Source organism: Cucumis sativus, chromosome 7 (assembly GCF_000004075.3).
Source record: "Cucumis sativus cultivar 9930 chromosome 7, Cucumber_9930_V3, whole genome shotgun sequence".
Classification (NCBI taxonomy): domain Eukaryota; kingdom Viridiplantae; phylum Streptophyta; class Magnoliopsida; order Cucurbitales; family Cucurbitaceae; genus Cucumis; species Cucumis sativus.
In genome coordinates, this window is record NC_026661.2 from 11302992 (window position 1) to 11326273 (window position 23282).

Below are 23282 nucleotides of genomic sequence, written 5' to 3' on the forward strand. Positions count from 1 at the left end.
TGGTTATGTTGTTGAGTTCAATGAAAAGCTGTTGAGTAAAATGAAAAACTGCTCTAATGCATTGAGTGCTAATGTAACAGTGAAAGATTGTTTGTTTATAGAACATGATCTCTATGGACTTTTACCTAAAGTTGTAGGCTTATATAAAATCCTTGTTTGGTTTATGAGTTTGTGGTTTGGACTATGGATTTGAACCCGAGACTTCTTGTTCACAGGAAGATATAGATGCCAGAGGAAAATATAAATGTCAGTTGAGCTAAGCTCATGTTGGCTTCTTGTTTCTTATAGAGTAATTTACATAAATATAACAAAAACTCAAAATATTTATGGTCCTTATAACAAAATAAGAAAGTCTATCATTTTTTCCCCATAAATTTCATATATGTCTTTGCAATTTATGTCTTCTTTGCAATTTATTTATTCTAATCATCTTGGTGCAATTGAGGTTCGAGACTAAATACTAAAAGCAAAAAACTTTAATTCTGGTGCATCTCAAAATAATGTATGTCCAAGATTGAATAAAATAAATACATAATTCTTTTATTTCGAGCCATCTTGGTGCAATTAAGACCCGAGATCAAATAACTAAAGACAGAAGTCTTTCGTCTTAAGGCATATCATGGTAATGTATGTCCGAGATCGAATAAAATAAAGAGACAATTCTTTTATCCAAGGCCATGTCAGTGTCACTAAGGCTCAAAATACAATAACTAAAGGAAGAATTCTTTTATTCCGAAGCATGGTATGTTTGAGATCGTGTATCGAAATTGTTCTATACCGTGTGAATACTTCACCGATTCGTTTTATTTTTGAAAACTACTAGAATCATAATTGGCATAGGCAAAGGCTCTCTCTTGATAGAATTTGATGGTAATGTTATTTGTTTTAATATTAAGGATGCTTTGCAATTTCTTGTACAAATTTTTTCTCTGTGCTTTCTAGAGGCTTTTAATTCTATTGATCAAGCATGTGATCCTAATAAAGCTAATGATATTTCCTTTAATTAGATTTGATTTTACTCATTTTCAAAAATAACAAAAGGTTAAAAGTTGAAACTATTAACAAAATATAATAAAATTCATCAAATTCTCTCTAACATTTGATATTTTTGTTTTACTTCGTAAATAGTTTCATTCATAGTCTATTTTAATATTATATAATTTATAATACCTTTCATCATACATATTATATTTTTCTAAAAAAATTGTTCTTAGAATGAATTCATTGTATTTCTAACTCTTTTTTTTTATTAATTATTATTATATTTATTTAATATAATCCTTTCAATGAATCCATCGTCTGTCCCATTATTTGAAAGGAAAAAAGAAATCTTTGGAGAAGGTTTGGTTAACGCAACATTATAAAATTACATGAAATTTCGAAACTTTCCTTCCTTTTCTTTTCTTTTGTATTTTCTAATAGTTGGGCAATACAAGGTTTATATTATGGGTAGAACCGAAAGCACTTCTAATTATTGTTACGAGCGATGCTCGACAGTACTCCCTCACTCAAGCCCAAAGCGATCGATCACCTCTTCAACCCTTTAATTTCTCGTTTTCCATTGTCTCCTTCGCAAAACCCTGGTTTTTGAGCTTCCATCATTGGTAAGTTTTCTTCATCTATGTCTTTCCAAGCTATTCTTCATACTTAAAACTCACTTCTTAATCACATTGTTTCTGGGTTTTCTTACTTTCTCCATTTTGGCCTTTTGTTTCTTCATTGGGTTCTGGGTCTATGTATCTACTACATTGTTTCTGGGTTTTGCTTAATTTGGAGCATCGACCGTTTTTTGTTCGTCTTCTGCTCCGATTAAGGACAGTTTAATCTCCTCTGTATTGGGAGTTTTGATATCTTAATCCAATAATCTGTTGTATAATTCTTGTTTCTTTATTTGATTTTGACAATTGGGTGGGGTTTTAAGCTTCATGGCATGGTCCTAGCTGTTGGGTTTTGGTTGATAAACCATATGATCTTCTTTCAGTTATGGGGACTTTTGTTCAGATGGACATTTCATTTTCAGGCCCCTAAATGATTAATGACCCGTCCCTAAAACCAAATGAGTAATTGAAGGAGTATCGCATTGCTAAATGGTTGTTGCCCTAACCCAATGGTCATGTCTATTGCGATTTTCATTTTCTCACGCCTTGGTAACTTTCGTGTGCTTTCTCTTTGGAATGTTGTAGTAGAGCAGAGAGAAAATGAAGATTGCAATAGAGATGACATGGCCATCATGTTAGGGCTATTACAGAAGAGACGTTTCTAGCATGATTCTAATGCTGAATTGTGCTTTGACGTAACCAGAAGGCTAGTTTTTTTGTTTTGTTTTTGTGACGGGTGGTTAATCACTTATTTGTTGAAAAATCTTGAGTGATTGAATACAAAGTTCAGTTTGTTTCATTTGGTTTTTCTTCTTTTATTTTGTGGAATTGAGAGAGGTTAATATTTATGATTTTCCCTTTTCTTCTTTCAGTTTCCTCTTGACAATGGGTACGATCGGTGATAATTGGGGGGACGATTGTTCTGTCATTAAAGACAAAGGAGAGATTTCCTATATCGACTATGAAGATGATCAATCTGTTTGCAGCTACAATCCTATAGAGGAAGGTCCGATTATTGTTTCAGTGCCATTTGCTTTTGTGAATGGCAAACCTCGATCAGTTTTTGTCGGAGAAACAGTGGCTGATTCGATTACTATCAAGAACACCACTGATGAATCAGTGGACCTATGGGCTGTTAATATTTATGCATCTAATCCCGAAAACTCATTTACACTTTCTCTAATGGAGCCTCCAGGTCCAAATGCTGACATCGAAATTGTACAAGCTTTCCTGGAGTCTTTTTCATTGGAAGATAGAATGATCCATCCAGATGACACTCTTACTATATGGCTGTCTTGCAAACCAAAGGAAATTGGATTGCACACGACCATTGTGCATTTTGATCTTGGCAATGAAAGAATAGAACGAGTATCTTTTCTGTTAGCAGATGATAAGATTTCTCAGTCGTTGGTACCTAGGAAGCCATATTCCAGAGATAGGAGAAGGAGGCATGAGGCAGTAGATTCGTATATTCCTGGCACACGTCCTACTAGAACGCAGGGTCGGGGAATCAAAAATTTCCTTCTCCAATATGAAATCCCTAGTAAAATTAGAGTTGAACTTAGGAGAAAGGAGATCCCTAGTGCTGTTCAAGAAGGACTTAAAAGAGATACTTACATTCCCTATTTCATGACATTGTTGAACATGGAAGAAATACAATTGGAGGTAAGTATGAATGAAAACAAATTGTGAATGTATTTACTCATTAGATTATGTGAAACTTGATTGGTTATTGGCTGCAGGAAGACATGAGAGCTTATGATATGGAGCTTGTTACTATGAAAAGAAAGGGATATAACTTTTTGTCCCTCGAAGTTCCAGGGCTTGCTGAGAGGAGGCCTTCACTTGTCCATGGAGACTATATCCTTGTCAAGATGCCTTTTGGACATACAAATGACTCGGTTTCTGCTTATCAGGTCTAGGTCCACATGATGAGTATTGAGAGTTCTCTTCTTATTAGGCATATGAAATCACTTTTAGAAAATATTCCTGCCCTTGAGAGACTGTTCTTATATGAACAGGCACAAGGAAGTTGGTAGGGTTCTTAGCCGAACTCAAGTATGTATGCAGATTGTACACATGTTCTCTATATACACTGCTCTATCTGTAAGGAAGTATGTCTGGATTCTGGTAGAATTTGTAATATTAACTGTGAATAATTTTTAATGATATGTTATTTTCTTTCTTGTCAAATCATGCATATCTATACCTACACACTAAAACCTGCACTGTACTCTTGTATAAAATTTTTGTTGTAGTTTTATTACAAGTACTGTGCATACTTCTGTTGATTACCTATGAATAGCTAATGGTAGTTTAATCTTTTTCCTTTGTCCGTTTCTTCTTTTCATAATCGATTCCAGTATTGTGTAGGGATATATTCATCATGTTGAAGCTGATGAAGTCTACCTAAAATTTGCCCCAGAATTTCACATTAACCACAGAGATGGCAATCAGTATAACGTCCAGTTTACCTATAACAGAATTAACATGAGGAGGTTCTATCAGGCTGTTGATGCTGCAGACAGTTTGGCAAAGGAGTTTCTGTTTCCATATGAGTTTTCAGAAAGAAGATGCATCAATACTACTCCACTGGTGCCTTTAACTCATAACATCAACGAGGAACAGATGCGTTGTGTTCAGATGATCCTTGGTTGCAAAGGTGCACCACCTTATTTAGTTCATGGACCTCCAGGTACTGGTAAGACTCAAACCCTGGTGGAAGCTATCCTCCAACTCTACACAACACGAAAGAATGCTCGGATGCTTGTTTGTGCTCCTTCAAATAGTGCTGCAGACCACATACTAGAGAAGCTCCTCAATCAGGAGGGTGTTGAAATTCGCAATAATGATGTTTTCAGGTTAAATGCAAGTACACGACAATATGACGAAATCAAGCCTGACATTCTTCCCTACTGCTTCTTTGATGAACAAATTTTCAGATGTCCTCCACGCAATGCCTTAGTGCGCTATAGGATTATTGTTTCAACTTATATGAGTACTTCCCTTCTTTATGCTGAGGATATCAAGCGTGGTCATTTCTCTCACATTTTCTTAGATGAGGCTGGCCAAGCTTCAGAACCAGAATCCATAATTCCGGTATCCAACCTCTGTCTAAAGAAAACAGTTGTCATTCTTGCTGGCGACCCCATGCAATTAGGTCCAGTGGTTTACTCCAAGGAAGCAGAAATTTATGGATTAGGTAAATCATATTTGGAAAGGCTTTTTGAATGTGAATATTACAGCACTGGGGATGAAAACTATGTAATAAAGTTGTTGAGAAACTATAGATGTCATCCGGATATCTTGCATCTTCCTTCTACATTGTTCTATGGTGGTGAACTAATTGCATGTAAAGATGAGAACAGTCTCCTCATGGATACAGCAGATATTCTTAAAGTACTTCCTAATAAAGAGTTTCCTGTTCTTTTCTTTGGTATCCAAGGCTGTGATGAGAGGGAAGGGAACAATCCATCGTGGTTTAACCGAATTGAGGTAAGCAAGGTGGTTGAGATTGTAAGGAAACTGGCTGATGGTGGAAATCTGACCGAGGAAAATATTGGGGTCATAACACCCTATCGACAGCAAGTGCTCAAAATTAGGAAAGCCTTTGATAGTCTGGATATGATTGACATAAAGGTTGGTAGTGTAGAACAATTTCAAGGACAAGAGAGGCAAGTGATTATTGTTTCTACTGTTCGATCAACAATCAAACATAATGAGTTTGACAAAACCTACTGTTTGGGGTTTTTGAGTAATCCAAGAAGGTTTAATGTGGCTGTTACTCGGGCTATATCTCTTCTGGTCATAATTGGCAATCCCCATATAATCAATCAGGTGATTTTTGCTACTTAAGTAAATGTTTGTTCTGATTAAATCTGGCTTTTACTCGATCTCAGGGATGGTGTACTCTTAAATGTATTAAAAAATAGGTACCTTCTCCTGATGTTTAGTATTATCCACGTGTTTTTTTCCGCCTAATGGACCCTTAATTTCGCTCCCCTCCTGGTTTTTTTTCATTGTATTTATGCATCGAGTTACTAGTGATCTTCATTCAAGCAGACGATTTTAATGCATGAAACTCTGTATTATTCTCTTATAACTAAGAAGATACCTGAAAAGAATGACTTACAACGTTGTTTTGGCAGGATGTTTATTGGAACAAGCTGTTATGGCAGTGTGTTGACAAGGAATCATATCAAGGTTGCCCACTCCCTGAAAGGCAGGACCTCACAGATGAGGTACAACAGTGCACTAACCAAGAGGGACAAAGTTCAGGATTTGAAGAAGCAGGCCAGAATCAAGAGCTGCAGGAGCCGGCAGTGGCACTAGTGACGGAGTTTTCTGAACCAGTTGTTGATGAAGCTGAATGGTCTGATGGGTGGAAGTAAACTTTGCTACCAGTTCAGAAACATAGCGGAGAAGAAAATTCTTGGTTAACTTTATCTTCTTAGATCTTTGTAGATGTCTTGGAAATATTGTCTATATACTCTACTGTTAGTTTAAGAACTCTACCTTTACCCGACTAGGCTTATACTTGACTTCCAGATCATACTCACTTGGGAATTTTTCTCTTACCGTTCTTGCTTCGGAAACATGGGATTCCACTGATTCAACTGAGTGAGACTGACGATTTAACCTACTGGGGGAATTCCTCTTGAAGTGACTCATACTCTCAGACTCACGGAAAGAGATTCTGTTTTGCTGTTGCAAGTTTGTACATTCTATAAACATAGTTTCCTTTTAATCAAGTAGAAAAGAAAAAAGAAAAACTGCAATTACGAAAAGTTGGGTATTTTTGCTTTCACAATGAGAGTCAACTACGTGATCCAGATTTCTACACCATGGTTACAATAGATCACAAAATGTGAATAAGGAAGAGTGGACCTGAAAAGAACAAACCAATACATTTTCTTGCCAATAAAAAACGTTCAGCTGTAGCAGATGACGGAGGCGGCCGCGGTTTTTCTGCAGGTGCAGAGGGCGATACAATTGCATTTGGTGGTAAACCCACATCAGGAGTTTCTATGTTCTCATCAGCTACATGATTAAAAGCAAACATTTGAGTGTTATAACAAATAGCTACTAAATATTAAAGTGACAAAGATGACGATCTTATTTGTTGATTCTAACTTGTTTGTTGATTAAAAACTTCATTTCATCCAAACACTTTATCCTAAGTTTTGTTTTGCGATAAAACAATGTACTAGGATGGGATATAATCTAAACACTATTCTTTAAACGCAAAAAAAAAGGCCTAGCTTACTAAAATATACACTTTTAAATTTTCTTTTTACCAATTTTATATTTAGAAAGAATCTGAAATCAAACCAAGTTAGCATTTAAATATTTTTTTATAAAAAGCTCTACTTATTTTGCTCTCTAAAACTAATATTGCTTTCTACAATAAATTTAATAAATATTTGAAACCTATTGAATGAACAATGTGTCTTATGTTAATTTTAACTCTCAAACTTTTAATTGTAACGAGTGAGCTTTTAAATCTCAAACTTGCAATAGCTATAAGGGTGAGAGTCTGATTAACATGGTTATGGTAAATTTGATGGTCCAGTTTAAACCCTTAAAGTTTTGAGCCAATTTGATAAGTACATAAGTGTTCAAATGTTGACTCAAAACAGTCAATACTATCAACGAAACTGAAATAAGAAATCAGAAGAGAAGTTACCAGGACTATCCGGCTCTTGGATTCTTGGAATCCTCGAGCTTTGAAGAGGAGGCAGAGTTTGTGAAGCTGATTAGAAAAACAAGAATTTGCTGGAATCAATTTTCAAATTAAGCAGTCTTTTGATAAAACGAAAACACTGATAAACAAGAATTGCTAGAATGAACGATTCGAAAATCAAAATCGAGGAAGATCAAGAATCAACAAATTTTATTCATCAATAAAGAACGAGAGGTCGAGAGAAAGAACGGTTTCGAGCTCGAAACCATACCAGCACAAACCGAGTCCAGAGAACTATTCTTCTCCAAATATATTCCGTTTTCACCATTAAGAGGACAAAACGAAGACAGAGCCATGAACTTCGTTCGATTCAACGGAAAGCCTAAAATCTGAGGCTCACGAAGAAAATAACAAAGGCAAATCCCTCCGCCGGCACTGTAAGCGGAGGAGAACGCATCACAGCACTCAGAAGGAACCGTATCGGAAAGATTGTTTGGCGGAGCAGAAATGAAAGGCAGACATGGAGAGAGCAAAAGCAGCTCTCTAGTGGTGCATCCCGTGGGCGGCGACATCGCAACCACCGCCATGGACAGCGTGAGAAGTGCAATTAACGTTGTGACGAAGCTAATTAACGTCGCCAGTGTTGAAGCTCGGAATTACCGAGATCGAAGAAATGGGGATTATTTCTTCTTCAGGGGATTTTGAGTTCGTTAACAATTTGCAACCAACACAATTCACATTTTCACAAAGTCCCTCTTAAACGATTATTCGAAGCTCAAAAGAATAGCGGGAAGAATAAGTGAATTCCCGAAAGTACCCTTTAACTGTTTCCGCAAATGAAACAGAACAGAATCATAATAACTCCATTCAATTGAAAAACAAAAAAACGAACAATAATATCACACAACCATTTGATTTTCAAACTTTCAAAATTACAAATGCTAATCCCATAAGCAGAAAAGTATTTGGGAAACTGTTTGAAGGGACGTCGGAGGATGGAGTCAGAACTGGGCGACTTCCGCCAGTCTCCGATGGAGCTTCGGCTTCAGGAACAACCGGAGAAGATGGAGTAAGAGCCGGCGTGGTGGGTTCCGGGGCTGCAGAAAGAAAAGTGTTAGAGAGAAGAAGAAGAAACAGCATAAATGGATGAATTGAGATTGGTGATTACCTTGAGGACTGGCAGATGGTGAAGGTTGTGGAGGAAGAGTTGGTCCGAGAGGGATTGAGGCTGTAAATTTCAGAAGATTAAGGGGGAAAATTTGAATGATAAGAAGAGGAAGAAGATGAAGATTGTTTAGAAAATGGTACCTGGAGCTGAAGCAGGAGCAGTAGCGGCTGAAACAACATGAAAGGTACCCCAGTTTAGTAATTTCATAACAAATTTAAGGAAATTATGTTTTCAAATTTGATAATAAAAGTGCATGATCCTAAGTATGTTTCAGATTTATTGAATCCATGATCTAAAAATGAACAAATTTCAAAGTAGAGAAATTAAAATAATATTTTGAACATATACTAACTTTTAACATGGAGACTAAATAGACATAAGTATGATGATTAAAAAATAATTAGAAACTCATATACCATTGCATTGTAGGGGGACACCAGGCAAGTTACAAGCACGAGGAAGTGAAATAGCAAGAGTCCTATTGATAGGTATTTGAAAGGGAACTCCTCCAGTGACGATGAGGCAAAGACAGTCCCGACCACCACTTGCAAGTGATCGGATAGCGTTACAGCAATCGGAGGTCGGGGAAGTGCCATTGGCTGAGCTATTAGTGACAAAGTTCAAGCAAGGACTAAAGGTTGAGACCATGGAGGCACTACAGGACATGTTCATTTGCCCATTGACAGAATGAGGAAGAATAATAGCCACCAATGTGAAGGCCAAGAGTAAAAAGAAGGGACTAACAAATTTCATTTTGGGTCCTTGACTTTGAAAGTTATTGGCCTTTGTGGGAAATTTGAATTGAGAAACATAGGATTTATAGGTAGAGAGGGACAAATTTTGTTTGAGGGTTGATGGGGGAGTTGGTTTTGGAGCTCAACTACTTTAACAAACATGTGGGGATTGGAGTGAGGTGGCTATTTCTTACTTGAAATCTGATGAAAATTTGTAGCTTCATCATTGGCCAAAGTTCCAACTTCTCAGTTACCCTAATTTTTGTATAATTTAGTTTATACCTAATCTTGTGGGGGGTTTGTCTTTTTTTCTTTTTTGTCAACTTAATCTCTCTATCTCCCTTTTTTTTTTCTTTTTTCTTTTTTCTTTTTTCTCTTCTTTGAACATTTTTAATAATAAAATTATTTGAGATGATACTTGTTGAGTAAGTAAAAATATGTAAGACTATATTCCATGAGTTTTTTTTTTTTTTTTTTTTTTTTTTAATTTTTGAAAATTTTACTTAGTTTAATTTCTTACAAATCTTTATTCATGATTTTTCATATTCCACCAATAAAAATTTAAATTCTAAAAACAAGAATCCGTTTATAAAAAATACTTTTTTCTATATAAAAATTTGAAAAAGCTTTTAAAATGGAACATTCAAATCATAGAATTTATAAAGTTAATTTAAAAAATAATAAAATATTCCATGTTTCTCTAAATAAACAAAAATGTTAACATAAAATTAGTATGAAACTCACTACTAATGCAACTAAAAGTTTAACTACTGTTTTTTAGTTTATATATTATTGTCCTTTTTAATTGTAGTTGGATAGTAACAAAAAAAAATTATTTACAAGATATAACAAAAAAAACATAAATTGATTTTATTAGATTTTGTAAATAGTTTTAATATTTTGTTATTTTTTAAAATACATCTTTCTTTTTCTTTCTTTTTTTTGTTTTTTTGTTTTTTTTGTCAACTAACATTAATCATGGTTGATAGAAGTAAAACTTTTCAAATGATAAAAAAGGACCAAATTTGGAAAAAGAAAAAGAAAACAACCAACTAAATTATCACAAAGAGATTCATTAAACAAAGTAGGAAAAATGGTTCACCAACACTCATCTGCCCTTCCACACTCTCCAAAAAAAAATGCTATAAATCTCCACAAATCACAATTTAATTTTGATCTTCTAGGAAACGAAAGAAAAAAAAATTAAAAAGAGAAAAAGCAAATTAATTTTGGCAATTAATATATTTTGAGAGAATCCTCCGATTGTAACAATGTGTTGATTACCCTCTCACCTTGCCTTAGTATATCAACGGCAACTCCTCCACCCCGTCTCCAAGTTGCTGCTCCCAACTGACCAACGTCCTCCGCTCCCAACCCCAATGTCTTTGCCAAGTCTTTGATAACGGTGGTGGTGCCTCTGCGCTTGGAGGGCTCAACGTCAACCACACTCTGCCGTTTGCACTCCCTGCTGCTTGTCGTCTACAAACTCCTCCCATTTCCGGTAAAAATTAATTGCATTGCAGATTGTTTAAATAATATTAAGTTTTCTAAAAACAATTTCTTTTTTGGTAGTGCAAATTTAACCATTAGATTCAAAATAATTAAGTATATAACAACATTTTAAAAAATTTGCAAACATAGCAAAATTGGTCAAATCCTATCAATGAAGTCTATCATCAATAGATTATGTTGTAAAAATTGGTCTATTAGTGATAGACCATACGAGTCTATCGGCAATAGTTTTGGTATATTTACAATTTTTTTTATATGTTGCTATTGTTGAATAAGAAATTTTGAGATCAGTCACAAATTGTCAGATCATTTATTAAGTTAATGATGAAAAGTACAAATAATTAAATTTGTGACTAATTAAAATTGACATGTGCCCCAAATTAAAGAATTGAAAAACATAAATTGATCATTCTAATAGTGCCACATGTTTTCATCTTAATCGTTGGATTAAGTTAATCATTTTGGTTCAATTAAATATTATTTACTTAACTAAGTTCAATTAAGCCCAAAAATAAACTTAATTGAGCTCAAAGACTAAATAAAACATAAATATATATGGTTGAACCCATGAGTCTGGTCCATGGACCAACCATGTTCAAGTCCATATAGCCCACTAGTGAACTCTATAAATAGAGAAATTCTCCTCCTCATTTGTAGGGGTTGGAAATTTTTGACTTCAGAAAATCCAGAGAGAATTCTCTCAATAACTAGAAGACTCCCTAAGTCCTGAAGTCGACTATCCTCGAAGATTGAAGCTCCTTTGAAGATACAAAATTTCTTCAAAGACTCCAATTTTCCTCGAAGATTGAAGCTCCAATTTTTCTCGAAGATCGAAGATTGAAGCTCCTTTGAAGATACAAACTTTCTTTCAAGACTCCAACTTCAAGAACCTCACATGTTCCGCTTCCTCAAATCAAGCGTAGAAATTCAACCAATTTGAAGGACATCACGTGCTCGGCTTCTCCAAATCAAGCGTAGACGTTCAACAAACTTCAAAAACATCACGTGCTCCGCTTCCTCCAAATCAAGCGTAAGCATCTAGTCGAGAGAGAATCAGAGGATCAAATTCTAGAAATTGAACCGCATCGCATGAAATCAACAAAGATACAACTATCAACTCCAAGTTCAAATCTACGAATTAAGTTTCTTCGAAAATCTATGGAATTAAATTTCTTCGAAAATCTCGTGTAAACAAATTGGCACGCTCAATGGGACAATCTCTACCTCCAATCTCTCTCTCGTCATCTAGATCTACAAGCAAATTAATGGCATCTAAGAAAGCTGCATATGTCACTTGTAGTCGTTCTAAGGGAATCGTCTAAGAGCAAGATCAAGGTTCCACCATCGCGCAAAGCATCCTGAAGCAATTAATGGAATCTCCTAAAGCTGGAATTGTCATCCAGGAAAATCCTCTATATAATGATTCTGATTTTGCCTCTAGTAGGTCACAAAAAGAAGCACACCCTGATGTGATGTCTGTCATAATGGTTTATGTAACAGTTGAGGCTACCATGGCGAAGATGGAGAGAAAAATTAATCTCCAGATGAAGGTTGTTGATGAACAAGACCACGAAATCGCAGTTTTAAAATAGCAGATGCAGACTCGTGAAACGGCTGAATCGAGTCAAACTCCTGTTGTTAAAGCTGGTGACAAAGGGAAGAACGTGATGCAAGAAAATCAACCACAACAATAATCAACTTCTGTGGCTTCTCTCTCAGTTCAACAATTACAAGATATGATAACAAACTCCATCAAAGCTCAGTATGGAGGCTCATCTCAGACTTCTTTCATGTACTCTAAGCTCTAAGTTGTACACCAAAAGAATTGACAACTTGAGAATGCTGCTTGGATACCAGTCCCCAAAATTCCAGCAATTCGACGGAAATGGCAATCCAAAGCAACACATTTGTCCACTTTGTTGAAACATGTGAGAACGCAGGATCAAGAGGAGACCAACTAGTCAGGCAGTTCGTTCGAAGCTTAAAAGGAAATGCTTTCGAGTGGTATACTGATCTGGAGCCAGAAGTCATTGACAGTTAGAAACAACTGAAAGGAATTCCTCAACCGTTTCTTCAGCACCAGACGCACTGTAAGCATGATGGAGCTTACAAACACGAGACAACGAAAGGGAGAGCCAGTCATTGACTACATAAACTGATGGAGAACTCTAAGCTTGAATTGCAAAGATAAGCTCACAAAACTGTTTGTAGTGGAGATGTGCACCCAAGGCATGCATTGGAAACTTCTTTATATTTTGCAAGGAATAAAACCCCATACGTTTGAAGAATTAGCAACTCGTGCCAACGACATGAAATTGAGCATCAATAATAGGGGAACTAAAGATTTCTTAATCTCTGAAGTAAAAAAGGAGAATAATAAAATCAACGACACTACAAAGATCACAAATAGTGTCATTAATTTGTCTATGGTTGTTCAGGAGTCTCCATTGAAATCTTTCTCCAAAAGAAAAGAAACAAAAATTGAAAGAAAGCATGATGGTGACGAGAAGCATTGGCCAACACTCAAAGAAAGGCAGGAAAAAGTTTATCCATTTCCCAACTCTGATGTTGCAGACATGTTAGAGCAGCTGCTAAACAAACAACTTATTCAGCTGCCAAAATGCAAACGACTGAAACAAGCAGGAAAAGTAGATGATCCTAACTATTGTAAGTACCATCGGGTCATTAGTCACCCTGTTGGAAAATGTTTCATGTTGAAGGAGCTTATTCTAAAGTTGGCTCGTGAAAAGAAAATCGAGTTAGATATGGATGAAGTAGCTCAGACAAATCATGTTGCAGTTGAGACGACTTCAAGTGCTCTGCCATGAACGTTGCCTTATGATCAATGAAAAAACTTGATTCAGTTTGGGACTCTCGAACCCATACTTGTTCGATTCTAACAAAAGATCGTGACAAAAGACTCTCAAAACAAAGAAAAGTTTGTTGAAGATGATTGCGAAGGATGGATAGTCGTGGCTCGTAAAAGAGGGAGATAACCAAATTTCATTCAAACGAAGTCGCACTTCCATCAGAAGCATGGAAAAGAAAGCAGCTCTCATAAAAAGGAGAAAAGAAACAAGAAGATGTGGAAGCCTAAGCCTATCAAAGGAAAAGATGAGGACTTTTTCCGACCTCGATGGTCAATAACTTTGACAGAATTCCTCTCAAGAAGTTTCCTTGATGATCATCCTAAGGAAATATTAGAAGTAGCTACATGTCATGTTGTCAGCATAGACGAAGCCGACAACAATTATGCATCTTTTGAAGAAATCGACAATTCAAAATAAATTAAGCAAAGGACTTCTGTCTTTGATCGTATCAAGCCTTCAGCTACTCGATCTTCAGTATTTCAAAGATTGAGTATGGCCACGAAAGAAGAAGAAAACCAATGTCCAACGACTACTTCCACTCGAACTTCAGCTTTCAAAAGGCTAAGTATCTTCACATCAAAGAAAGATTGACCTTCAACATCTGCTTTTGATTGTCTAAAGATTTCAAACGATCAACACGAAAGAGAGATGGAAACTTTGAAGGCAAAACCATTTCATGAAGAAAACAAGAACGCAGAGATTCACAGTTGTGTCCCATCACGCATGAAGAGGAGGTTGTCTGTTGACATAAATACAGAAGGTTCCTTGACAGTGAAGCCAAGAGTTATTATATTCACCAATTCTACAAATAAAGAAGGTGAACAAGTCCTTGATGGAAATACGAGTAGCTAAATATGCGAAGCTCCTTATCACAATAGCCTAATCTACATGGTGCTCCTAGCCCACAAGAGCTTAAAAGGTGAATAAAAAAAAAAAACTTAAACTACGTTATAACTTGATCCCCCTATTAGAAAGGGATACGTAGGCAGCTTAAAGGAAACTTTAAGTTCAGTCCAACAAAAAAAAAAAAAATTGAACTACGTCATGGCTTGATTCTTTTCTTCAAAGGATGTTTATCTCTACTACGGAATCATGACAAATTAGGGGCAAATTCCTAAATTCAAGATGTTCATCCCTAGTAACGATGTGATGCAATAAACTAAAGATGTACACAATTTGTGCAAAGACTATATACAAGTTGAGTGCATGTTCAAATGCTTCATTGATGATCCTTCATATTCAAGCTTGAAGGTTTCATTGATGATTCCTCATATTTAAGCTCAAAGACTTCATCAATGATTCCTTATATTCAAGCTTGAAGGCTTCATCGACGTTGCAGCTCCACCTCTTCGAGAGGATGACGATGATACAACTCTAAGAGGAAGAAGATTGGGCAGCTCCAAAAGGATGACGATATATAGTGCATGCAGCTCCACCTTCACCTCTTCAAGATGACGACAATGGTATAACACCGCTTCTGCCTCTCCAAGAAGATGCATACAACGCTAAAGCTTTAGCCTCTGCTTCATCTTCAATGTGTTGCAACCGAGAGGATTCATCTTCATCTTCTCCTAGGAGCCGCAACCGAGAAGATTCATCTTCATCTTCTCCCAGGTGTTGCAACTGAAGATAATTCATCTTCATATTCTCCCAAGTGTTGCAACCGAAGAGGATTCATCTTCATCTGCTCTAAGGTGTCACAAGTGAGAGGATTCATCTTCATCTTCTCTTAGGTGTTGGAACCGAAGAGGATTCATCTTCATCTGCTCTAAGGTGTCACAAGTGAGATGATTCATCTTTGTCTTCCCTTATGTGTTGCAACCGAGAGGATTCATCTTCAGCTTCTCCTAGGAGTCGCAGCCGATAAGATTCATTTTCATCTTCTCTGAGGTGTAGCAATCGAAGAGGATTCATCTTCATCTTCTCTCAAGTGCTGCAATCGAAGAGGATTCATCTTCATCTGCTCTAGGGTGTCGCAAGTGAGAAGATTCATCTTTGTCTTCTCCCATGTGTTGCAACCGAGAGGATTCATCTTCATTTTCTCCTAGGAATCACAATCGAGAAGATTCATCTTCATCTTCTCCTAAGAGTCGCAGCAGAGAAAATTCACCTTCATCTTCTTTCAGGTGTCGCAACCGAAGAGGATTCATCTTCATCTTCTTCCAGGTGCTGCAACCGAAAAGAATTCATCTTCATCTTCTCTCATATGTCATAGCTGGAAGGATTCATCTTCATCTTCTTCTAGGTGTGCTACTAAAAAAATTGGTTTATTTGACGTTAATACAATGTCAAGTAAACGTATATTTGACATTTTTAAAAGCGTCAAGTAATCGACTGTCAAGTATAGTCACATTACTTGACACTAAAAAATCGTCAAGTATACATTTACTTGACACGGTTTTAATGTCAAGTAATCTATCGCACTTGACTTTTATTACGTGTCACGTAAAGTCGTATACTTGACACTATTTAGACGTCAAGTAAGATAATATACTTGACATTATTTATCCATCAAGTAAAATAATATACTTCACACTATTTATATGACAAGTAAAATTGTATAATTGACACTATTTATCCGTCAAGTAAAATAGTAGAAGAATCCTAGAAGAATCCACGGCTAAAACAAAACACACACAACTGAAACTCACCTGAAAATCGCTCTAATCTGTCACCAAAAACAACACTCTCAATATCTCAATCTAGCTGTTTAAACCACAAAAAAAAAAAAAAATGTTGTAGAGTGATTTCTAGAGGATTAAAAACCATTTTTGAATAGTACAAATCATTTTATAAGAACCCAGAAGCAGATAATCATCCAAAATCAATCGATCCTACAAGAACAATATCTCAACATTCATAACTAATTGAACAAACCTTAGCTTTATGAACCAAACAACCTTTGTTCTCATCTTTCATGCCGACTGTAGAAGTAAAACTTCTGTTTCATAACAAAACTAAAACGAATATGAATTTGGACGAACAATAGAGAGAGATAAGTCAACAACTTGGATATGAAGCAACAAAGTAACATTAAACATATCAATAAAAACTCATAAGAGTAACATTAAACATAGCAATAACTTGTTGTAAAAAGAATCTCATAATTGTTGTGTAAATGTAATCACTTACTTGGTAGCTTCACCACTATAGTAGATCATATTCGTGCAAAACCTAATAAAAATGCAAGTTACCCTTTGTAAACTACAATAGAGAGTTTTGAACTACAATAGCATACAACAAATGTCAAAGAAAATCCAAAACTTTGCATTTGGAGTTTTGAACTACAGTAGAAACCAATATTAACTCTTTCAGAATAATAACATTCAACTATAAAAAACTTAGGTCCATCTATTTGGGATATCAATCGTTCTTTCAATATAAACATTACATCAACAAAAAATACTTTCCATTTGTAACTATTTGGTTTTTCGTTTTTGTTTTAAAACAATGAAAAAACAGTTGTTTCTTAAATTTATATAAGACCTTCAACTGATCAAAACTATAGAAAATAACATTTGAAAAGGAAATGGGTCGAAAACATTGAAGGGAAAATGAGTAAATAATTGTTTAATTTGAGGAGCGTAACCATAGAACCGAAAAGATATGTCGTCAAAATGTCAAAACCATATGGATCACAATCTACCAAACAAAATGCAAGCAATGCCAAAACATCAACAAGAAGCCGTAAGAACCTGATCAATACATGTGTGCATATTTCAAGAACTCACATCATCAGTTAAAAATTGAGATAATTAGCATGTTTATGTGCACATGTTCTTTACCTTCTAGTGGAAACATCTGGATATCCACGTCCCTACGAAAAAAAGGTTAGCATTAAATATGAGAAATTTCAAGTTTGTAAGACTTGAGTCATGCTCTCCGTGATAACAATGCACTGGTTTCTGCTGCAGAACCAGTCATTTGCTAAACGCTGAAAAACTGCACGCTCAAAAACTGAAACAACAGATCTATTGGCAAACATATATTATGTATTCATTTTACATCTAAAGAAAAGCTCAATCAATTTTTCTGCTTTTTTTGTTCTCGTCATGTTGATTGAACAAATTTATGAAGTAATTAAAACCCATGTGCGGATAGTAAATTTTACTTTCCATTAAACTAAAACCACCATGAATCCCCATGTGTACACAAAAAAAAAAAATCATAATTGAATAAAGCTAAATAACAATATCATGATCTTGTTAATGATGAACACACCACATGGTCATAATTGAATAAAAGTTCATTTTATCTTGAACTCAAAAGTTCACACTTTCTTCTTCGCTCTTCTTCTATCTTCGTCCTTTTTTCCATATCTAAATCTTCTTCCTATAAAAGATACCATAACCACTCTCAATTTTCTTATGTCATTTTCCAGTTTGAGTTGATCCAAATGAAAAGGCCATATGATTGAAAAGTATATGACGGCTTAAAACTTTTATTTCGGTTGTTCATTAACATGAAAAAAAAAAGGGGGAAATGCTTTGAAGTGTTTGAAGAAAGGTTTGAATGAAAAATTCTATGTTCTACTTTATACATAACTCCATTGTGGCTTTTTTATGATCTTCAGAATATTGTCTTTGTTTCTATTTGTTTGTTTGTTCTATGATTTGAGGATTTTCTCTTTTTTTTAGAGTGGGGATTCATGTGTGTTTTGACCTTTTGTTAAAGGACAAGATTGGAGATGTATTTGTCATTGAATTAGGATTTTTGCTAACAAAAGAGTTATTTAAATTGACTGAATATAGGCTGGTTTTTGCATTACTTTTTGTTAAAAATTATCTAAATCTAAAATCATTTCAAAACTTCACAAATAACATGTTAATTAACTCAAAATCTATCTCATCATGCTTCACATAAGAGCTAGAAAATGTTGTTGTTCAAAATGGCTTACAGAAGAGAGCTTAATCACCCACCCACAATGCTTCACAAAATCCAAAATTCGAGTCCTTCTCAAAATAGAGTTTAATAAATGAGCAAAAGTATTTTTAATGGAAGCCCAAAGTATATATGAACAACAATTGAAGTTTTAGAGGAATGAAGCCTGACCTCTACAGAGTGGACAACAGACGGTCAAAAGTGAAGGTGTACGTACTCTGGTGTACTCAGTGGACGGGAGACGGTGCACCGTTGAAAGTGAAGGTCTAGTACGCGTTTTTGGAGATGTGGGTCGACAACCAGTAGAGATAGAGAGTTGTGGGCTGTGGGTCGACGACCGGGGAAAATGAAAAGTCGTGAGATGTGGGTCGACAGCCGGTGGAGATGAAGAGTGGTGGATATAGAGATGGAAATGAAGAGAACGGTGTAGAGGGTTTTGGTGGAGAGAAAGGGGAAAATGAAATGAGGAGAGAAATGAAAGCGGGAAATTTTCAATAAGTTTAATTTTGAAAATTTATTTTAATAAATCTATTTTGATAAGTTTATATGAACAAATCTATTTTGATAATTTTATTTTAATAAATCTATTTTGATAATTTTATTTTAATAAATCTATTTTGATAATTTTATTTTAATAAATCTATTTTGATAAGTTTATTTTAATAAATGGACGGAAATAAAAAGTATCTTTATATTTTTATACTTGACAAAATAAAAATGATAATTATACTTGACATTGTTTTCGTGTAAGGTAAATACTAACTATATTTGACGAGTAACAAACATCAAGTAAAATGTGCACTATACTCGACGCTAAAAAACTGTTAAGTAACATCTGGACTATACTTAACGTAGAAAAAACGTCAAATAATAACTAACATAAAATAATTCAAAAATTCAGTGAAGATTTTGCTTTCTTCAAACTATACTTGACGTTTTTTTCGCGTCAAGTAAATGTTTGCTATACTTGACGCGAATAAAACGTCAAGTAAAATCTCCCTCATACTTGAGGCAAAAAAAAAACGTCAAGTAAAAACTAACGTAAAATAGTTCATAAAATTTTATGAAAACTCTGCTTTTTTAAAACTATACTTGACGATTTTCCTTTAAAATGGTCAATACTTGACATTTTTTTCATAAAAACGTCAAGTATGTAAAAGTAGCTAGTGTCAAGTAAAGTGGATTTTGTATGAGTGGTGCTACAACCAAAGAGGATTCATCTTCATCTTCATCTTCTCTCAGGTGCTGCAATAGAAGAGGATTCATCTCCTCCCATGTGTCGTAGCCGAGAGGATTCATCTTCATTTTCTTCCATATGTCATAGCTGAGAGGATTCATCTTCGTCTTCTTCCGGGTGCTGCAATTGAAGAGGATTCATCTTCATCTTCTCCTATATGTCATAGCTTAGAAGATTCATCTCCATCTTCTCCCAGATGCTGCAACCGAAGAAAATTCATCACCTCCCATATGTCATAGCCGAGAGGATTCATCTTTATCTTCTCCCATATGTCATAGCTGAGAGGATTAATCTTCATCTTCTCCCAGGTGCTGAAACTGAAGAGGATTCACCTTCATCTCCTCTCATATGTCATAGTCGAGAGGATTCATCTTCATCTTCTCCTATATGTCGTATTTGAAAGTATTCATCTTTATCCTTTAATAGGTGCTGCAACCCCGCCGATGGGATTCATCTTCATCAGCTCTAAGGTGCGGCAAGCTAGATGATTCATCTTCATCTTTTTCCTTGTACCACAACCGAGAAAGAAGAAAAAAAAGAAGCAAGAAGAAGAAAGAAGAAAGAAGGAAGAAGAAAGAAGAAAGAAGGAAGAAGGAAGAAGAAAGAAGATGAAAGAAAGAAGGAGAAGAAAGGAGAAGAAAGAAGAAGAAAACAAAAAGAAAGAAAAAGATGATGAAGAAGAAAGAAGAAAGAAAATAAAAAACAAAAAGAAAGGAGAACAACCAGAAGAAGAAAACCAAAAAGAAAGATGAACAAGAATAAGAAGAAAAACAAAAAGAAAGAAGCAAAAGAAGAAAAAAACGAAAAAGAAAGAAGAAGTAGAAGAAGAAAAAAACAAAAAAGAAAGAAGAAGTAGAAGAAGAAAAAAACAAAAAAGAAAGAAGAAGTAGAAGAAGAAAAAAAAGAAAGAATAAACAGAAGAAGAAGAAAATCAAAGAGAAAGAAGAAGAAGAAGAAGAAGAAGAAGAAAAAAAATCGAAGAAGCTCAATTGCTGACAATGCAGATTCAAGCCCGACGATGACGGAGTCCAATCTCTCCTATTAGGGTGGTAGATCTGACGGCAAAAGTCTGATCGTCCCTAGAAGAAGCTCGACAAAGTCATTCCTACAAATGAAGATTGAAGCCCGACGATGACAGAGTTCAATCTCTCCTACTAGGACGGTAAATCTGACAACAAAAGCTCGATCGTTCCTAGAAGAAGCTCGACAAAGTCATTCCTACAAATGAAGATTGAAGCCCAATCTCTCCTACTAGGGCAGTAGATCTAACGGCAAAAGTCCAATCGTTCTTAAAAGAAGCTCGATAAAGTCATTCCTGCAAACAAAAAAAAAAAACAAAAACAAAAACAAAAAAACAAAAACAATACAAAACAAAAAAAGAGAAAGGGAGAAGAAAATTTTTCTATACCTTTCTGCTGTTGGATGAAGAATAAGTGAGGAAGGTATGGGTTTATATTTATAAGGCCAACAAATACCATTCCTAAAAGGATTAGGAATGATATTTAATCATTTTTTTTAAAACAAATCCAATTCCTAAAAGGAATAGGAATGATTTTTTTAAAAATATATATATATATAAGAAATATTTTATTTTAAATTATTTCATTTTTGGGATAAATTGCAAGTTTAATTTTTATTGAGATATTTAAAATATTTAAAAATTTCAACATAAAGAAAATAAATATTCTCAATTTTAAAAATTAAAATTTGTGTTCAAAATTCAAGTTAAATTAACTTGCATATATGACCTCCTTTTTATCATGAATTTAAATCGGAGCCATAAATCCAACTTTACCTCAAGATTGAGGACCTGATTTTTTTATCTCAAATTAAAATTGGTCATTCCAAATTCTTATGCATCCCCAAGATAAATTAAGATACGGTAGAAACCTTATCCTTATTTCAAAATTAAAATTTTGGTTATATTACAAATTTTACTTAAAAAAAATCATCATATTAAAATTTTTTATCTTCAAATAAAATTAAATTGCGGATAAAACTTTAAACTTTTTAAGGTTTTGCCATATTCCAACCCTTATTTTAAATTTAAATCAAACTCATCTACTAAATTCATAGTTTGATTAATTTGATATGTTGAATTGAAAAAAAAAAAAACTCGTACTTTGACTTTAATTTTATCTTTTTCGAGATTCATTCACCAATATACATGCATAAATCTCGAAAAGGGGCATTTGTTGAATAAGAAATTTTGAGACCAGTCACAAATTGTCACATCGTTTATTAAGTTAATGATGAAAAGTACAAATAATTAAATTCGTGACTAATTAAAATTGACATGTGCCCCAAATTAAAGAATTGAAAAATATAAATTGACCATTCTAATTATGTCACATGTTTTCATCTTAATCGTTGGATTAAGTTAATCATTTTGGTTCAATTAAATATTATTTACTTGAACTAAGTTCAATTAAGCTTAATTAAGCCCAAAAATAAGCTTAATTGAGTTCAATGACTAAATAAAACCTAAATCCATATGGTTGAGCTCATGAGTCTGGTCCATGGACTAACTAGGTTCAAGTCCATGAAGCCCACTAGTGAACTCTATAAATAGAGGAATTCTCCCAAAAACTATAAGACTCCCTAAGTCCTGAAGTCGACCATCCTCAAATATTGAAGCTCCTTTGAAGATACAATATTTCTTCCAATACTCCAATTTTTCTCGAAGATTGAAGCTCTTTTGAAGATACAAACTTTCTTTCAAAACTCCAACTTCAAGAACATCACGTGCTCCACTTTCTCAAATCAAGCGTAGGCATTCAACCAATTTAAAGGACATCACATGTTCCACTTCTCCAAATCAAGTGTAGACGTTCAACAAATTTCAAGAACATCACGTGCTCCGCTTTCTCCAAATCAAGCGTAAGCATAGAGTCGAGAGAGAATCAGAGGATCAAATTCTAGAGATTGAACTGCATCGCATCAAATCAACAAAGATACAACATCAACTCCAAGTTCAAATTCACGAATTAAATTTCTCCCAAAATCTTGTGTGAACAACTATATCTTTAATTATTTTTGTTACGTAGTCAATTCAAACAAGTCATTCTAATATCTTTCAATCAGTTATGGATTATTTAATTACTATGAATTTAGGGATATTTGTTTATTCTAATGCCAAAATTAATATTAATGGATAATCAATTCGTCTTAGACTCTAACCATTAATTAAAATTTAAAATCTAAGACTCTAACCATTTAGTCATTCATTATCTTATTTCAGTGTCTAATCATCTAAATATACAAATCACTTTCATCATTTCATTAGAGAGTTAACAAAATGTTAATGGCAGAGACAAAAACATGTCTTTTTAAAAAGTTGAGAAAGACAAAAATGATACAAATTTTAGGGATCAAAATAGGAATTAATATTTCATTTCTACAATTGTTATACTAAAAGAAATAAAGATTGGTAAGTAATTTGTTGGTTATTAGTAGCCTATATTACTCACATCGATAGCTTATTAATTTTGACAATGACTTCTCCCGCGAGTGATAGTCCAACAGAAACACCGTAATCTTCGAAGAAAGAGTCTACAGGTGTGACAACTAAAACTAGAACAAACCAGTTTAATTTATTA

General features: G+C 34.6%; 4 protein-coding genes across 5 annotated transcripts; 1 reads left to right on the forward strand and 3 right to left on the reverse strand.

The window, feature by feature from the left end:
- Window positions 1–1419: 1419 nt before the first annotated feature.
- Window positions 1420–6385, forward strand: LOC101209925 (probable RNA helicase SDE3). Of its 2 annotated transcripts, XM_031888805.1 has the most exons (6): window positions 1420–1604; window positions 2184–2304; window positions 2471–3263; window positions 3341–3514; window positions 3972–5435; window positions 5747–6385. In XM_031888805.1, exons 3-6 carry the CDS (start codon window positions 2484–2486, stop codon window positions 5987–5989), a joined length of 2661 nt encoding a protein of 886 aa, XP_031744665.1. In that variant the 5' UTR covers window positions 1420–1604; window positions 2184–2304; window positions 2471–2483; the 3' UTR covers window positions 5990–6385. The 2 variants fall into 2 exon arrangements, with proteins under 2 accessions (XP_031744665.1, XP_004139814.1); XM_004139766.3 differs by lacking the exon at window positions 2184–2304 and having other exon boundaries at window positions 1422–1604.
- Window positions 6377–8003, reverse strand: LOC101210174. The gene is made up of 3 exons (XM_004139767.3): window positions 7553–8003; window positions 7285–7350; window positions 6377–6638 (listed from the first exon to the last, which is right to left on the reverse strand). The coding sequence occupies exons 1-3, from the start codon at window positions 7866–7868 to the stop codon at window positions 6457–6459; spliced, it is 564 nt and encodes a 187-aa protein (XP_004139815.1). The 5' UTR covers window positions 7869–8003; the 3' UTR covers window positions 6377–6456.
- Window positions 8004–8085: 82 nt separating this feature from the next.
- On the reverse strand, window positions 8086–9248 carry LOC101209278 (non-specific lipid-transfer protein-like protein At2g13820). The gene is made up of 4 exons (XM_011660714.2): window positions 8866–9248; window positions 8590–8616; window positions 8450–8509; window positions 8086–8378 (listed from the first exon to the last, which is right to left on the reverse strand). The coding sequence occupies exons 1-4, from the start codon at window positions 9200–9202 to the stop codon at window positions 8200–8202; spliced, it is 603 nt and encodes a 200-aa protein (XP_011659016.1). The 5' UTR covers window positions 9203–9248; the 3' UTR covers window positions 8086–8199.
- A 964-nt stretch (window positions 9249–10212) lies between these two features.
- LOC105436122 lies at window positions 10213–18947 on the reverse strand. The gene is made up of 5 exons (XM_031889319.1): window positions 18664–18947; window positions 17351–17382; window positions 16698–16739; window positions 16443–16506; window positions 10213–10662 (listed from the first exon to the last, which is right to left on the reverse strand). The coding sequence occupies exons 3-5, from the start codon at window positions 16724–16726 to the stop codon at window positions 10420–10422; spliced, it is 336 nt and encodes a 111-aa protein (XP_031745179.1). The 5' UTR covers window positions 16727–16739; window positions 17351–17382; window positions 18664–18947; the 3' UTR covers window positions 10213–10419.
- Window positions 18948–23282: the final 4335 nt, after the last annotated feature.